The sequence below is a fragment of the Prinia subflava genome, chromosome 2, assembly GCF_021018805.1.
Source record: "Prinia subflava isolate CZ2003 ecotype Zambia chromosome 2, Cam_Psub_1.2, whole genome shotgun sequence".
Lineage (NCBI taxonomy): Eukaryota > Metazoa > Chordata > Aves > Passeriformes > Cisticolidae > Prinia > Prinia subflava.
The window spans coordinates 32,700,113-32,718,703 of NC_086248.1; the positions used below are offsets into that span (position 1 = coordinate 32,700,113).

Genomic DNA, 18,591 nt, shown 5'->3' on the forward strand with positions numbered 1-18,591 from the left:
AGAGAATTACTGCATGATACAGGCACCAGCCTTTCTCTTCTTCACAGAAGAGCCACTGTGTTCAGAAAAATCTTGACTCAATGCATCTTTAAACTGTAAGAATTCTCTTTTAGTGTGTTTTGAATCAGGTTCAGAGGGAACCTATCAGAGAGGTGTTTCAAAATCTCTTGCTCTAGTAAGGAATGACCTTCAGCCTAAGGAATGACCTTCAGCTTATTTACTGGAATGCTTCTGCTAAATTATTCATTGCCTATCTTTTTAATTTGTATACACAGCACCAACCAGTAAATAACATCACGAGCAAAGTTGCAACCAACTTTCCCCCAATATCAATAAGATGATATAAAAAGTCAAACTTTGTGTTAAAAATGATCTACACACAAGAAATTTACTCAACTCATTTAATAAAACCATTATGTTAAAAAATTACTTAATAATGATTGGAATTTTACATAGAAAATTCAGAAATTATAAAAGATGGCATTGTATAACAAATATAATCTGAATATATGAGAAAAGTTAGACACATTTAGTAGTAAAGTCCACAAAAAACCTATGCAAAAGGAGAGAGCAGCTGTTCCTGAGTTAATTGTGCTTCTGTTCATATTCTTCTGATATAACATGACAGCAGCGTAAAATATTCTCTTTCTAAGAGAATGAGAGCTAAGAATGCCTCTTCTACTCATTTCATGAGTGACATTACACATGCCTGCTCCTGGCAGAATTAAGAGGTCCTCCAAATGCCTGAGAAAGAAAGTATCTGAGGCCTAAAAGAAATACTCCAAATAAAAAGCAGTGTACTGTGAGCAGCCTACAGGTAAAAAAAACCCTGTAGGTTTTTTTTCTCTCCTCTGCATTCTCTCCTCTATACACATACCCATTTATGTAAATTATTCCTTCATAAGGCTTTACAATAAATCTCAAATATTTCAAATCTATATCTAATAAATATTACAAGAAAATAGTTTTTCAGTATTTACATATGAGACATATATACACAATCATTGTAAGACTTCCTCTTCAATTTCATCTTCTAAAGAACCAAGGTTATTAACTCCTGGCTTGTGTGTAGTGTACTGCAGACGGTGTCTGTTTAAGCTTCTTCCTTCACCAAAAAGCCCATTGTCTTCTTTTACTTTGACTTTACTGTTTTTATCAACAAAAGGCTTATTACTAGAGTCCCAATCTATGTCCAAAGGTGGTGTATTGTTATTTTTAGAAAGAACAACGGTACTGGTACTGCTTCCAAAGAGTTGTTCCATTAAATTGGACTTCTTCTCTTTCTTACTATCAAAATCTGTATTTTCCTTAACATTTTCTTCCAATTTGTCGCTTTTTTGAGTGAGCCAACTTGGTCTCCCTGATCCCTTCCCAAAGGAAGGTACATAACTACCAAAAGCTAACTCACTACTTAAATCTACAGTCCTAACGCTTCGTTGCTTCTGCCCTTGTGCCCTTGTGCCATCATCCTGGCTGTCCTTTACAGGAAATCCATTAGTAACCTTCCCAGGAATCTCAAAGAATGGATTAGTTTTCTCTTTTTTCTCCAGGGAATCAGATTTTCTTGCTGTATTTATGAGTGGTGTTTGCGAAGTCAGATTTGTGTTTGTTGTATTTTGAATTTCTCTATCAATTTCTTGCATTTTAGCAAGCAGGAACTCTCTTTTTCGCCGCTCTTCCAACGTTTCAATGCTTTCTCTCTCTACTTCAGGTTTGTGGATTTCTGTCTCCATCTTCATTTTCTCTTCTTTATCCAATAAAAAGTTGCTTTCTTTTTTAATTTTTTCATATTCTTTCCTTTGCCACTCTGCAAAAAATGTTTGAACAATATTTAAAATGTTTTAATTTTAAAATACCCTTACAAGATTTTCAAAATAATGCAAGCAAAAGTCATTGAGTTTTTAACACGCTCTTTTATGCACAATGTCATTTTCCTGCTGCAAAAATAAATTCCTCAAAAATTGCAACTAAATCCACTCCTGGTTCTCTGATAAGATATCAAAGTTTATTGTCATCTTCCAAAGGCTTTAGGACATTACTCATGTTTTAGAATCCCCATTTCCTGAGTCTGAATGAAAATAAATACAACATTACTGATTTTAACAGTTCTTATTTGCACAGTATTTTATTTTTCATCACTGCTGACATTAGGACATTAGTCCTGGGATGTATGTGTGAGGTTTTTTTTTCATAAAAGGAACTATTTCTGTGAAGCTATATGGCCTCAAAGTCATAGGAGTGATCACCTGTTTCAAGCAGTGAATGATTTAAAATACCCTGCATCAGCTGCATACAAAAAAAGCCCTTTATATGAGTGTTCTGTGCATGGACTCAGAGTGACTGTGCACAGCTATGAAGGGACACCAAAGGTACAAAACAGCAACTTCCAGACAAAACCTGGAAATGCTTATGTGTAGAAGAAGGAGGAAGCTTCTCAAATATTTCTCTCTGCAAAATGTTTTTTCCCCAAGATAACAGATGTGTATTTGGGCAAAAGTTGAATATGACTACTTGGCCCCTCTAACATAGTGGCATTCCTTTGAACACTTTACTCATATTTCTGGTTTTTTCTGACTTAGGTTTTCCCAAAATTCCATGTTATCTACTGTACTTCAGCTCAGGCTTTCAGAAACAATTGCAATAGTTCAGTTAATATATTTAACATAGGTATTTTTTCAATAGCAGATCATTATACAAAGTAAGTAAAGAGACATGTTTCTGTCTGTAAGGTAGGGGAAATTATAAGCTTATACTATATGATGGGTAAGGTGGTTAAATCATCTTATTCAGAGGCATAAAATCAGATTCTTGGCTTATGTAAGTTGTGATAGAAGACTTTTCACAGATTTTACCTCTGAAAGCAGCTACAGAGTTTTAGAATTCTTGTCATATAGAATAAGTACTACTGTTCATTAACTGCAATCACTGAAAGAGTTCTTTAACATGACAGGGTGCAGTCCATCTAAAATACTTGAAATTGACTTGTGTATTTAAGTCATTAAGATGCTGTGAAAACCACATGAATAATCTGAACAGCAATATTAATATATAATGATAGAAACTGACATTTCTCAAATAGCCACACCAAATGATTCAGATAATCAGACCTGAAAAGAGAAACTAAAATTTCAAATTATATAAGGCAGTAGAAAAGGGCTATATTAAGGAAAACAGATTTGTTCTACAATAGTAAAAATCTACTTCCTACCTCAATAACATTTAGCAAGTCAGAGATAACATCAGCATTTACCTGCTATGTCATTCTTGTTTTGTAAGGCACAATCTCTCAAACTCAAATACTTTTTTGTGGACAGCATTTTTTGCTGCTGCATACTTAATCACAGCTTAGTACAGGGCACAGATTATTCTATATCCTGTATTTCTGTCTGATTCTTCTTTGCATAATATAACTGAAAATAATTTTCCACTGTAGTGATCTCTGCAAAATCATTTTGCTCTTCTCACCAGAAACCAGCAGCCTCACTTGATTCTGTGGTGCATTTTTCAGCCTTCAGCTGCCCCTTTCCTTACCGTCAGGAAGTTTTGGAACCCTCTCATCTAAGGACTGTATTTCCTGAAAATGTTTCAGCTTCTCTTCCCTCTCCCTGTCGTGATCTTGTCTTAGGAGTTCTGTTTGTTCTTTCCACCCTTTGTCTTGTGTTTCTTTTTCCTGAAATAAATTAATAGAAAATTGAAGCTGATGGGGAAAAACAGTCAATAAAGCAATCTAACAAAATCATAAGAACTTCTGTGTCATTCTGAAATCACATTCTTACTGCTAAACATAGAAAGAGTAGGTCACCTTAAACCAAACCAGCTTTGATGACCCAGGGGTTTGCCCCCAAAATATTATCACCTCTAGTATACTGTTATACACCTGAAACAAAATGAACAGACAATCAACTCTATTTTGTATTGCACATTTCAGAGAAGTTGCAGCTCCAATGCCAAAAAGCAAAATTATCACACTTAGGATGGTTCTCCTTAGAAACCAGAAGTTATCTTCTTCAAGGAGTTTAGCAGAAGGCAACATTTCACCATCATATTCTCTTAACAAGCAAGCAATTAGTTGCCCTCTACTTGCACAATCTGACCTTTTTACTCAAGCGACTGGGTTGTAGATTCAATTTCATTTTGGTACTTACATTTATGGAGTATTAAGTAAAAAACATTCAAAGAGAAAGGTTTAATTTCGGATGACAGTTTTAGCTAGTGACTATACATACATATGTAAAAGGCAAGAACCTGCAGAAAAGATATTAACATCAGCAGTAAAAATCACTAACACAGAAATGTAGTGGCAATGAAATGAAGAGAAAGTCAGCATAATCCAACACATAGGAGTTAACTTTGTAGGTTGTGCTTTTTTTTAGGACAAAATAAACTTCTAGATTAAAAATACCTTTCCAAGAGAAATAGCTACTAGTTAATGAACAAAGATGACTGTCAGCCAAAAAACCTTCAAGTATTTTTCCTTCATGTACCAGGTTATCATTATTATATTAAAAAATATAAACTACATAAGGAGATGGTGGCCAGGTACTTAAAATGCTTGACTTTAAAAACTGATGAAAGCATAGAATACCCAAATCTAATTCACATTATTTAATGCAATAGCCATATAGAAAACACAGAGCTGGACTCCATGAGCTGCACTTGTGTCAACTGTGCAGTTCTGTAACTCACAAGATATCTTGGAAGAATACATTAAACCACATCCATAGTTAAAAAAAAGGTTTGGGAAGAGAGAATGTGCAAATGAAACTGCCATGAAAAAAGCTTCAGCCCTAACAGGAAGCCAGCCAAGACCATCCTCTGAGCATGATTTCTGAAAAAAGGTCCCAGCCTCATGTAATCAGAATTTGTACAATTTGTACCAGAGCCTGTGTCATTCTGATTTTTAATAACTTACAAATCTCTGATTTTAGTCTGGGGTCACAAAAGTGTTAGTGACCTAACACTATTGTGTGTTAGGTCACTATTGGTACTATTGGTACTAATTGGTATTATTGGTACTATTGGTACTAATTGGTACTATTTTATATTAAAAAGGAAAATGGAAAAATTAAAAAACCCCAAGCATATTGACAAAGCTGGAAAACCAGAAGAAATACCAGCCCTGTGACAATAAGAGGAAGTGTTAGGTTTACGCATTGTGAAATCATTCTGGAAAGTAAAAGAAACCATAATTAAAACCAAAGAGAAAACAGAGAGAAAGCAGCCATCATTGTTTAACAGATTGCTTAAATAAGCATTAGAAAAAGGGTGAAACTGAAAATGAAGCCTTAAAAACTTCCAAGAAGTAACAGTGGCAGAAAAAATATAAATCGAGCTGATGTCTCTCAGTAAGACAGAGAATATGATACTCTCAAAAAATGGAGTATATTTCTAGAAAGGTAGATCTTGTCTTAAAGAACAGAATGTTTTTGAAATTGTATTTTCTATATATTTACACATGTATATTTACATGTGTATTATATTTACATGGATATTATATATTTTCTAAAGTATAAGCTCTGCTTACAATCTGATAGGTGAATTGTCTGGACTGGGTCTCAAATTTTTATGGAACTCACTATTTTAGGAAGAATTCCTTCCTTCTTGCTTGCTGTGTCACCACAGAAAAGTTCCGATTCTGGAAGAAGTTCTGCTGGTGAGAAGCATCCACTGGTTTGTACACCTTTTGTGAGCTGTGGTCCCTTTTTAATATTTTGGTTGTTGGCTGTAGAAAATACAAACTAATTAAATTGTGTTCCCACTTTATAATATCCCACTATATACCTGTCTCTCATTTTTCACAATTTCCAGCAAACAAAAGACTGTATTGAAGTCAGTGGAAGTGGAAAGTATTGACGAGTTTACACAGTTGCTTTCAGCACGTGTTAAATCAATCACAAAAAATATGCATACAAAAATTCTACTGAAAAAATAATTTAAACCCCAGTTTAATGCTACTTAAAGGGTCATTACAGTCCACTGAATATTAGTTAAAAAGCCCCACAAAATATCTCACTCATCTACCTGCTTGTCACAGAATCAAAATCATAAAATTAAAATTCACTTACTTGAATCTTTGAAACACATATACTTATCTCTATGGAATGACATTTAAAAAATCTAAAATGGAATAATGGTAGAGCATCTATAATAAAATGAGCAGCAGACAAACTGTTTGAAATACTGGCATTAAATATTTAAAACAGTCTCAAATTTCTGCTTCTTCTGACAAGTAGATTCTCCTGATCCAGTGAAAATAGTCTAAGCACACACACAGACACATATATTTATGTGGGTAGGATAAGGTTTGAGCATGCCTTGTCACACCAGAGGAAATCATTGTACTGATACTTTTAGAAGATTACGTTCTGGGAAACATATACTCTGAGGAAAAAATGAGTGCAGCTCATCTGACAGACAATACATTTGAATTAGTAAAAAATAAATAAAACAGATCACAAAAATATTCTTAGCAGCGAAGATACATATTTAAAGCCTCTCTAATTGATTGTCAAGTAAATATTATCTATCATCTATTGGAGATTTTACTACCAACATTCCCCTCCTTTAACCAGGAACTTCTTATATGAAAGGAGTTAAAACTGCTTGATGAAGTTCTGTGTTTTGGCTCTGCTGCAGTCAAAGAACAGAAAAAACCCCAGTGCTGTGTTGAACGAAGAGCAAAAACGTAAATGTGCTTGAACAAGCAGCGTCAGGGTTGAGCACTGAATGGCATGAAAGGTGTAAGCCAGCTGAGACATTTCAAAGTGGTGCTAATAATTTTTCTGCTTTTATTGCTTCATACAAGTTACCTTTTTTTCTTTGTACAATATCTGTGTCTTTTCTAGGTGATGGCTTCAACATGCGATTAGCATATATATTTTTTGCTTCAAGTTCTCTTTCTTTTTCCTGTGAATGAAAGAGGTATGTATAAGAAAGAGTTACTAGTATTTCATTTACCAGTCACTAGCAAAGCTGTAAATGAAATTAAAAATAGGTATGGTAATAAATTTGTTTCAGAATAAACAATTGTTTTATCCACTGTTTTAAGGATAACAATCACATTCCTAACTCTGTTTATGCTGTGAGAAAGCAGACAACTTTCTCCCCTCAAAAAGCTCCTTAGCAAAATATTATGGAGGAAAAGAGTCCATCTCTGCAGTAAAAATAAAAATGAATGCCACTGCTTCCATAAACATGAACAGAACTTACACCATGTGTATAGACTGCACAAGTGAATTTTAAGTGTTGTGAAGAGTTAAACATTTCAAAGCAAGCAATGATACTTGTCAGAGAGCACGTCAGTATCAGTTAGCAGAGGCACATTGCATCACAGAGATAGAGGCATACACTTCTTTTAGCACATTTACTGGATAAAATACAGAAATGAACAGTGAGTTATCAGAATTCATCTGATATTCAAACCCTAAATTCTCCACTAACAAAACAGGCTTAAAACTCTTACTCTAACCATTTTACAGCTACCAACACTACTGCTACTTGCTGGATAGCTGGGAAAGTGTCGTGCATCTCCAACATATCAAGACTTGGAATTTCAGGAAAATTCTCCCAGAAACTAAGTGCTTTAGCTTGAATCTTGTTTTTTTTTCTAAAGATAAACTAAGTAGACTATAACAATATTTTAAGTACTTTTATTGAGAATTTGGACACTGATGGTGGTGTGGGGTCCAAATAAACATTTGCACAAATTTAGCAACACGTGGATATCACAAATACATTATATTAATCTTCATGCAAACCTACTGTAATGCAAGTATATCAGCAACAAAGCACTATTTACACCTGTAGATTTAATTTTAAATTCAAGCCTTCAAAACCTAATTTTCAATAGATTTTGTGTTTTATTCTCAATGCTTGGCTGTGTATTTGATCTTGGTTTTCTTAACTAGTGCTAACAATAATGATTAACACAGAGACATTCTTGTTATAAACACCGTAGGGTCAGAGCACAGAATATTTCAATTTAATGCAGGAAAAGAACTCACATGTGGTATATAATTAAGTACACATCAGAGAGTGCAGCCACTGGTAAACTATTCAAACCTGATTATAGATACTTCCAAAGATAAAATCCCAGAACATGGTTAGCAACTTCTATTTCTTTCACATTTTACCTTCAGCTTCTGATTTAGCTGATTAAGCTCTTCTTGGAGAACTCTGTTTTCTTCTTGAGCCTCATACAACTTTTTTTTCTTTGAATGTAACTCTCGTTGAAAACTGCTACCACTTAATTCAAGATTTCTTTCCAGATCCTTCAATTAAAACAAAATTATATTTTTTAATAAGTGAAGTAATTTTTACAGTCAAATTGCTTAAACAAAATCACAGTAAACCAGTGCCTTGAGTTTAGATATGGGCTCAGCCATTGCTGTAATACCGAATACATTTAAACTTTTAACCCTGACTTTGAGGGGGCAAAGCACCTGCAGATGCTGCAGCTCAGACTCTGGAGTACTGAGAAATGATTTGAGGACTTCATAGAAACTCACACTACTTCCTGCAAGGCTCTTGCCACAGTGGACCTCCAGATCTCTAAGACAAATCTACTGATGGGTAAGAGAGAGAATCCTTCCCTGAAAGTGAAGCATTAGAAAGAAGAAAACAAGAAGGAATTTTTAACCTTTCTACTAGAAACTGGCTTGTCATTATGATTTCATTTACATGCCCTCATCTTAAATAACTGTTTTAAGTGAAGCTGCGTTGATAAAAGTAAGAAAAAAATGAGAAAATCCCTTACTTTTTAAAGCATGATTCATTTTAACATGATACAGTATTACAAATGCTGAAATACCTAATCATAAAAGTACAGATGACAGATGGTGACACTACAAGATGAGGTGGTTTGACTAACTCAGCCATTTATATGTTGGTACTTTGGGATTTATTTCATGAAAGCTTAGTTTCCAGCTTAATCCCTGGATTTCCAGATGTATTATCTCTGTAATGTAATTTAGGTTTAATTACTAATATAGACACCAAACCTTAAGGCCATCTCAATGACATAATTTAAGCTAAGAATAGTATAAAATTTATATACTATATATAAAATATCTCTACAATCAAAATAGTACAACTACCAACAGATTTAATAGTGTTAACACCATTTTTAAGTAAGATGAGTTTATAGACATATTTACAGTGTAGACATGCTTAGACATGTTTACAGAAACATAAAACATTTTTGCTGGACGAAATTAAAATGGATGAATTTCTTATAATGGATACCCATAAAAAGGTCTAAAGATTATTTCAGTATTTAAAAAACATGATGTAATTTTGTGCAGCTGAGCTCTTAGATGTGCAGAATAGTGGACAATCAAACACTGTGTGAATGTTCTTCAAAAATTGGAAAAAAATTATTATATAATTTTTTAAAAAGATTTTAGTGTAAATACACAGAAAATTTTACAAACTGTTTCCTCCCAAAAGGAGAAAATAGATTGCATAAAGTTGTATTACATCTGCACACACTCATAAAATGTTATTGCTAGGTATAAAAGCATTTAAAAGCACAAATCCACAGGATTTGACAAAATATGTTTATTTTGTAAACAGAAATTTCAATGCACAACTATCTCATATGTAACTATATAATCACCTTAGAAATAATTTACTTGATTCTACTTGTGAATAAAACAAAAAATTACTGGTTTTCTATGTGCTCCACAGCTGTGTAAAATTACAATTCATTGTGGAAAGATATCTGTACCAGAATTTCTTACAAAAAGAAAGTCATCCCACCTTAATTCTTTTTTCCCTGTCCTCCAGCTTGCTCTCTGCTAAGGCTAGTTTCTTTGCCAGGTCATCTCTCTCAGCAAGGTGCTTATCTGCAGACAGCTTTTTCAGTTTCTGCAAGACAGTTTTTTTCCTGTACAGTTCATCTTCCGTATCTTTCAGCTGTCTCTCAGTGGCACGTTCTCTCTCCTGAGATTTTCGTAGGCGCTCCCTTAATATTCTAATCTCATTGTTGTGCCGAGCAAGGAGCTGGGAGATTTCGTTTTCTGTATCTTCAAACTTATTCAAGGCTTTCTCCTGCCTGTGCTGGAGCCTCTTCAGTGCCCTGTTTTCCTTCTGCAGCTCATCCAATTTGATGTGGAGTTCAGTCAGTTCATTTCGGAGCTCATTGATTTTCAGCAGCCTAGCAGAAAGAACTCTTTTTGTAACAAGATCTATATCTTTTGCGGGAGAATCCCTAGTGAGGCTCTGAGAACGGAAACCCCACTGTGTCCCTCTTTTGCTTGGTGCATATTTGGAATCCAATTTCTTTGTGGCTGAGAGAGGAAAAATAAAAAGCATGTTTACTATTAGACAAAGCAGTTTATCTATTCAGACATCCTTGGAACCAAGCTCTGCCTGAAACAATCATACAATATCTAGCAGAGATGGCAGCTTTCAAACCAGACAATAAAAGGCATCTATATGATAGTTATGCTCCTTTTGATAGCTGAAAAATGGAGATTTATGTCTGTGATCTACTGCAGAAGGTAATATCTGCAGCCATTAATATAGGACTCTTGTAAAGTAATCATCTGCAAATGGTATCAGAATAAGTCATATTTTGTTAATATTTGATATTGTTTATGAAAATGGTTTAGAAATACTGTACTCTAAATGCATACAAAATTATCACATGCTTTTAAAATGGCAACAATTAGCTGAGCATTAGCTAGTTATGTATTATGCAAGATGTAATTCTCTCAGACAAATGCAGTAGTATTTTCAAATCCAGCTGCCATGCTTACAGACAAAACAGCAGATTTCACAGGCTCAATGCAAAAAGCCTCCAAAGCTAAATTATAAATCCCATGAAAAATCAGTTCTCCCTGAATAATTTATCCTTGTATCACAAGTTATTTTCCACACAGTATTCTCATTTGATTACTTGTATGCACTGCTTGCATTCCTATTTATTACTATTATTATTATTGTCATCCCCACACATAAAAGCTGAAGATTTTGTTTCTATCTTATGTGCTCTCATGCCAAGCTCAAAGAATGAATCACATACTAAAAATATCTCTTAAAACAACTGAAATAATAGAGAGTGCATAATTCCTTAAGGTACATCAGTGTTTGAAAGAAGTACACTGAGCAGCAGTTTGTAATTCTGGATTGAAAGCTGGGATACAGCAATAGTCCAGTTATGTGCACACAGACAGTGTGTGTGACAGCAAATTCTTCCTCCTCTTTGCCACTCACTGTGTTTCTACTCTACTAAGAATATTTATCAGCAAAAATAACAGCTTAAAAATACCTTCTTATAACTTCTTCTAGACGTTTTGCAAAAATACTCATTAGTTTTCTACTCAATGCTCATTTTTTCCACAGCTTGGGCAAACAAAAGAAGGTATGTTTTTCTTCCTTTACAAAGAATACTTATGTCACATTCAAGTGTGAAAAGATTATCTAATACATGCACTGCAGGAACGATGCCACTCCTATCACCAACTAAAGGAGTTACCATTAACCCTAGACTTGCAGCCCCTGTAAGAATTTCTTCTTTAGGGCACACATAAAATTCCACTACCAGTGTTGTATTTTGTTCATATAGTTACATTGGGGAATAGTGTATTTCAAGGCAACATAATATGACATTCACAATACCTTCATGTGATAATTATATTCAATTCTGGATATGCAAACAAAGAACTGGTCACACATTTGTGCCCTCTAAATTAAATAGCATGGTGGAACTGCAGTTTTTGGTTCCCAGACAGATAACCCATGACTACCATGGAGGAGATGCTACTTAGGAACACAGAGACGCTCAGCAAAACACCAGTTGCACCAGGATACCCACACTGTCAAGGATCTGAAGAGATACATTTCCTGAGCAAATGAAACACTGAAGGTCTTCTGACACAGGCTAGATTGTAACACAGACCAAAGGATTCTGACAGTATCAAGCATTTATCAATGAACAAAAACATCTGCCCAAGAAAGCTAGCACATGTTATGACTTCACCAAAAAATGTATACAATTATTTAGAACAAGCTGTCAAAGTGTGGCAGAAAGTCTTCACAGCTCTACTTCAGCCCAGGGCCTGAATAACCATTCTACTCTTCTCCACAAACTATCAAAAAAGCAGCCTTTGTCTTTGAGGGAGCTCAAAGTGAATTTCTGTCATCTCAGTTTGGAAATGTTTTGCCCTCAGAGAAGAAGCAGGAAAAACTTCCTTTTAAATCTCCATCTGAATCTAACTTTCATCAAAATGTTTTCTGTTTTTTTGCCACATTAGTGGTCTTTTGTTTATTTAAACTCACAGTATTATCCCATACAGCTTAGTCCACTAGACTTCCACAAGACAGGTATCTGCAGGTTATTTGGTCAGGGAAATTTTAACAATTCTCTCCTTTTTACAGACTGCATAGCAAGGACTTGCCTTGCCAAGGTTTTTGGCCTTGAGTTTTTTGTCAACGACAAAAAGAAAGCATCAGCATGATTCAAAAGAAGCCTAGTATAAAAGCCATATTCACTTGTTAAGAAAATGATGAAGAATTCTGAAAATCACCAAAACTTCCTCCTTATGCGGGAGTAGGTTAATTTCAGTTTTCAATGGAGCAGCTACTGTCTACTTGCCATTGGTAGCATAATTCACAGGAACTGATGCTCATAAATGCTAGTTTATCTTTTTTGAATTTTCAAAGATAATTAACCCTTTGGAGCAGTTACAAAGCAGCAATTTCTGCTACCTACCTACCTTGGTAGTGCAACAGGCTGTTTGAAGTCTGTGTTTTGTGATGTCTTTTTTCTTGGCTTGTAGATGGAGAGCTTAGTGCTGGCGACTGGCTGGATGAATGAGATGTATTACCTTCATCTGAATAATAGGAGTCGCTATTTTTATCCTCGTCTGATTTCCTCTCCTGTTCAGAATCTGAGCTTCTTACTCTTTCTCCCATTTTTCAGATTTAACGGCTTTCCAGTTTTTTCTTAAAGACTGCTCATTTTGGCACAAAGGATCTTTTGGTTGTCACAATGGCAGCAGTTGAATTATTTCCTCTGGTTTATCATCTTCATCTCCAAGCACGAGATCTCTGCAGTTCAGTTCAGCAAGCAAGAGTTATCATTCAGAAAGCATTTTTCTGTAACAATTTGGAGAGAGAGAAAAAAACAGTGAGAATGGTTTTGCTAAGAAAGTTGTTTAAGAAAGAAAGGTAAAAAAGCTGTAAAATTATTCATGATTCCTATAACCTTATGCCACACACTGTGTTATCTATTGCTTATATTAGTAGTTATATTAACTTTTTATATTAAATATGACAGGCATCACTCTAGGAATGCTACTAATATTACATTCAATAGTCTGAGGTATTTCAATCCCAAAAGAGGAACCAGAATATTAACACAGCTAAATCTAGAATAAGAAACTATCCCCAGGTTAGACAAGGGAAAAGAAGAATTTGGAAAACAGAACAGAACACAAGTGAAGGTTTGTTGATATTGAGGAAGCTAATTTAGACATGTTTTAAAACTTTTTAACCAAATGAATGAACAATGTATTTGTGTGACCAGAATTGAGATATTTGTGGAATTTGACTAAATCTTCCACTTCTCAATTTTTGACATTCCAACGATGTTAAATAATGGGCTTGAAAATTAATTGTCCCATTTGTCTAGAAAACATCTAGGTCCTAACCCCTAATGAGCCTGCACCTATCTAATCCAATCTTCACCCTGAAATGAACTCCCACACCCTACAACATCTGGTGCTTCAGGCCTCCAAGGACTGGCGAGAGCACACATGTTTGTGTCATGTGTATTTCTATAGCTATATTCATATTTATATCTTTTTATATCTATAAGAGAGACCACACCACCAGTACATGATAAACAGTACACCTGCAGCAGGTATAAAATAAGAAAGGCCACTCCTGCAGCCTGAGGCAAACTGAAAAATCCCATAATATCAAGGTCAAATCATCCCATTTTGTATTTGGAGACACTTCCTGAGAATGTAATGGAGCAAGTATATTCAAACTTTTCTGCACCTTCTCAGTCAAATTTTTTTCTTGACAGTTTAGGAAGTGTTTTACTGACTATGCTCAGCTTCCCTTGTCTTTTGCCTCTCTCAGCACTCTTGGCAGGTTTCAAGCTTAATATACCATCTCTTTCTTTTCAATCCAACTTTGAGATATCAAGCCTCTAGTGGGTGAATAAATAGGACCTGCATCAGAGCCCATCAGTTCCCCCTGCTGAATGACATAACCTCCTAGTTGATTTCTAAATGGCAAAGCAAATCACCAAAAAAATTGAGCTGCTTTCAGTCAAAACTGCTCTACACTGCAAAACATTCAACATACCTGTAAATGAGCTGTAAATTTTTCACTATATTATTTCCCAATAAAACAAACTTGGCCTGCTTCTCAGCCTTCACTGCCTATCTATGCACTATTGCAGAGCCAAGCAGAACAGAAATGTCAGCTGCCAAGACAGTTTTCACTACAAATTCAAGCTCTCTGCCTTAGTACACTGTTAGCACAACTCTGTCTCCACTGACTGGAATTCACTTGGCCTCATAATCTATCCAGAAGGAATTAGAGAAATAAACATCCCATCAGGTTTCTAAACTGGGAAGATGATTGGAAATTAATACTGAATTACCTGGAAAAGAGTATTTTCATTACTTAGGAAGTAACTTTCCAAAATAATGTTTTTTAAACACCTAAATATTTTCAAAGTGATCCAAACAAATTTGATGTCAAAACTTATGTCAAAAGATTCTGAGGAAAACTAAAACTTCTCTGCAAAGCCTAGAAAGTTAAATAAGCTATGCTTGAGATCACCTGTCCTAGAGATTGCTAAACACATGCTGGAAGGTATCATTATTGTGAATATTCAAATAATCAGGAATGATTGTTCTTTTTCCTTACAAGATAATGGAGTTATTAAAATTATTTCAAAAGGATGTACCCAATTATAACTGTTAATAAGATCATGTAAGAATATTAGAACATATCAGGGTGCTTCCCTACTCCCAAACACTTCCTTTCCTAACTCCTGGTCCCACAAACACCTGTGCAGAATGGATGTTATTTTGCTCCTTGAAGAGCAAAACAAGTCCAAACAGGCAGTGTTTTGGGGACAATCTGTTCTCTAGAGGAAGCACAGGCATGACTGCATCAAGTCTGTCTCCACAGAATAGAATTTTGGATAATGCAAAAAAATAGAAACAAATATATTTATATTAAAGTACTAAAATAATATGAGATATAAAAATAGTACTCTGGAGGCACAGATCTCATATTCTTACATTTAGGAAAAGCACAAATGCCTGCAGTTCATGTGTAATATATACAAAACAAGAGCACTCACTTTCACATACCGACTTGAAGCTGATCAGTTATTTTATAGCCTCACAAGAGTTCACTGAAGAGGCAATAATCTTTTTGAAGAATGCTTTTCATAACTCAGTGTATTTAAAACAAACAAATCGTAAGAACTGGAGGATTAGAATTATCCACCACTCCTGTAGTGGATATTCCCCACTCCTGAGAATATTTTGCTAAGTATCATTTTGACATACAATGACATAAATTAACAGGAATTTTCAATGCATTCTGGAAGTCCTTGAAAAGTATTGGAATGAACACAAATTGAAAAAGGTAAAACAAAGAAAGCTCCCTTGAGGAATCCCTAAAAACATCTTTTGGATCTTCAAATGGTTTTCAGTTTTATAAACTGGTAATATTATCATATTTTCCATACAAAACAAAAACCCCCTAATCTGTCAAGTGTTGCCAAATTAATTTTTCCAACAGTTTATAATACAACTTGGTTAACAAAAGAATGCACAGTTTATATTGAGAACAAAAGAAAAACTAGGATATTTGAGTTTTACTTCAGTGAGCCTAAGGACTGTTTAATTAAGAAATGTTTTGTTTCCCTGACTTCCCAATTGTTACAAACTAGTTTGAGTTAATTATAAAGTAAGTTTAACCCGTGTGAATAAGATCCACAAAGACATCTATTTTCCCCGTACGTCTAATAAGTTGTGAGGAGTGAAACACTGTGGATTAGCAGCGGGTCTAGTAAGCTCCACCACCACCACCAAAATCCCAATCCTTTCCCCTCAAAAACTCAAGGCATGCTTTTAGAAGCCTAATGAATCGAGATCACACCAATACAGAGTGGCTGAAGGAAATCTGGGTCTTCCATGAACTTTAGAAAGAGTTCTGCTTCCAGGATTTGATACTCCTTCACTTCTACTACTTCTATCTACTGCTATTATTTACCTATTTTGTATCAAAACCATGTTCCTTGTTACAAAAAAAACAATCAAGCACCAGGTCACCGCAATGGACTTGACAGACAAAACCAAGAACACAAACCAACTGCAATGGTGCCAGGAGATTCCCTGTTACTCCTAAGTAAACCACACAAACAGAAATTGAACTGTGGGACTACAGGTATAACACAACAGACAGAAAGGAAAATTACTCAGCAATTCTTGTCATGCAGTGCACCAAGAGCTTAGTTCTGTAGTGCAAAACTCATAAAACGTTTTATGTCCTTTTCAGTATAAACACCCTTCCCAGGCCAGGGGAAGCTCAGTGCTTCTGCTGGTCACCGAATGACACTTCCCCCGTACAAACACTGACCTCTAATGGCCTGCTCCGCTCCTCCACCCCTTCTGAGACAGGGCACTGCAAGAAAGCCAGCTTCAGACAAGCGCAAAAGCATCAATCCAAGTTACTGAAGTGCTGAACTTAAGAGCAAAGAGTAATTTCAAAAGAAGTTCATCTCCCTGCTCTCCCTGCATCCATCTTTTCCATATCTAAATACTGTAGGTTCTCCAGAAGAAAGCAGAGCAAAATAATTTACCTTTATGACACCAAAACATACTGAGTGACAAGTCTTAGTGAGGACTTTGTATAACTTCATTAGGTACTGCAGCTGCAGTAGGTTTACTAGCTTTTTACAAAAACATAGAATCAATTAGGTAGGAAAAGGTCTCTGAGATCATCAAGTCCAATCTATGACTGGACATCAGCACATCAACTAAATCAGGGCACAAAGTGCCATGTCCAGTCTTTCCTTAAACACCTCCAGGGATGATGACTCCATCACCCTGAGCAGTCCATACCTATGTTTAATCACCTTTTCTGTGAAGAAATTGCTCCTAATGTCCAACATAAGTTTCCCCTGGCACAGCTTAAGACTTGCCTTGTCCTGCGTTTTGGTGAATTAAAACGCTCTGTGGTTTTAAAAGCCAATGTTACATTTACTTGACCCTGTCCCAGGAAACCACAATGTTACTCGTGTCAGATCTCAAAATCAAGACACTGCCATAAATAAATCCCAGGTCTGAAATGAGGAAATGGCAATGTGAAATGAGGAAATGGCAATGTGCTCTTCAAACAGAGCACATGCAGGCCGGTCCTACAACCGGAGAAGAGATTATGTTTCTAAATCAGCCTGCACGGCGGAGGCCGTGGCTCCCATCCCCACCCACAGCCCGGTGCGTGCGACTCACCTCGCTCAGCTCAGGCAACGCTCCGGTTCCCGCAGCGCAACCAGGCAGCGCTCCTTCACCCGGCCGAGACGTCCTTAAAAAACATACCGAATGTTATTTTTTCAAGCAGCACTGCGCGATGGCACATTTTAAATGCAATCACCGAAACCTACATACACTAAATTACTTCGGAGGAAAATAACTGAACACCAGCGGCCCGAGACCTTTCGGAGGCCAGCTCCAGGCCTAGGCCCGGGCCCCTTCCAGCCCCCACAGCCCCCAGGAAGACACGGCCCCGCGGCGGTCCTGTCCCCCCCGCGTGCCGCTCCCTCGCCACGCGGTGTCGGCGGTGTCCCCGCCGCCCCCGGCCCGTCCCGGCGGTACCTGCCCCCAGCCCCTCGGCCCGCCCGGAGGACGCGCCGGCGGTTGCCGCGTTACGCTTAAAGGGGCCGCGCGGCGGCCATTGACAGCGGCTGCCCGGCAACGGGCGGTGGGGCGGGGGCGGGCTCTCCTCGTCATCCATTGGCTGCTCGCCCTGCCAGCTCGGCGACAGCAGGTCTTTCCATTGGTGGGAGGCCGAGCACCGGCTGCTGATTGGCTGAGGCGCTGCCAAGGGTGGTGCGGAGGGGCTGAACCCTCTGCCTCTGCGCGCCGCTGTGCCTCGGCGGCGCCTGCAGGGGGCGCTGCGGGCCGGGCCCGGGCGAGCTGCCCCGAGATCGGCAGGCTCCGGAACCCTCCATGCCCTGCCCTCGGCCGCCCTGTGCTACGCTGCCCTCGCCATCACGGTTCTGTTGAGTGCGTGGAAAGGAAGGAAATCGAAGGAAAGCAGCCCATGGAAAAGCACTAGGGGTGCTGGTTGACAGCCGGATAAACAAGAGCCAGCGTGTCCCCAGGTGGCCAAGAAGGTCAATGGAACCTGGCCTGTACCAGCAATAGTGCGGCCAGCAGCACCAGGGCAGGGATTGTCCCCCTGTGCTCCGCAATGGTGGAGGCCACACCTCGAGTGCTGTGTCCAGTTCTGGGCCCCTCACTGCAAGAACACTGAGGTGCTGGAGTGGGTCCAGAGAAGGGCAATGGAGCTGGGGAAGGGTGAGAAGCATAAGTGCTATGAGGAGCAGCT

General features: G+C 37.3%; 1 protein-coding gene across 8 annotated transcripts; it reads right to left on the reverse strand.

Annotated features, from left to right (window-relative positions):
- Positions 1-387: 387 nt before the first annotated feature.
- LCA5 (lebercilin LCA5) lies at positions 388-17,972 on the reverse strand. Of its 8 annotated transcripts, none has more exons than XM_063389518.1 (10): positions 17,856-17,972; positions 17,493-17,565; positions 16,618-16,662; positions 12,720-13,101; positions 9,760-10,289; positions 8,133-8,270; positions 6,810-6,906; positions 5,577-5,722; positions 3,532-3,670; positions 388-1,807 (listed from the first exon to the last, which is right to left on the reverse strand). In XM_063389518.1, the coding sequence occupies exons 4-10, from the start codon at positions 12,916-12,918 to the stop codon at positions 1,002-1,004; spliced, it is 2,055 nt and encodes a 684-aa protein (XP_063245588.1). In that variant the 5' UTR covers positions 12,919-13,101; positions 16,618-16,662; positions 17,493-17,565; positions 17,856-17,972; the 3' UTR covers positions 388-1,001. The 8 variants fall into 8 exon arrangements, with proteins under 8 accessions (XP_063245588.1, XP_063245591.1, XP_063245589.1 ...); XM_063389521.1 differs by having other exon boundaries at positions 16,618-16,724; XM_063389519.1 differs by lacking the exon at positions 17,856-17,972 and adding an exon at positions 17,649-17,806.
- Between the last annotated feature and the right edge of the window lie 619 nt (positions 17,973-18,591).

Coding starts and splice junctions, on each gene's coding strand:
- LCA5 (XM_063389516.1), bottom strand. CDS start 12,918: ATGGGAGAAAGAGTAAGAAGCTCAGATTCTGAACAGGAGAGGAAATCA. Junction 5,723..6,809: donor TATTGTACAAAGAAAAAAAG/GTAACTTGTATG, acceptor TATTTTCTACAG/CCAACAACCAAAATATTAAA. Junction 3,671..5,576: donor AAGGAATTCTTCCTAAAATA/GTGAGTTCCATA, acceptor AATTTATTTCAG/GAAAAAGAAACACAAGACAA.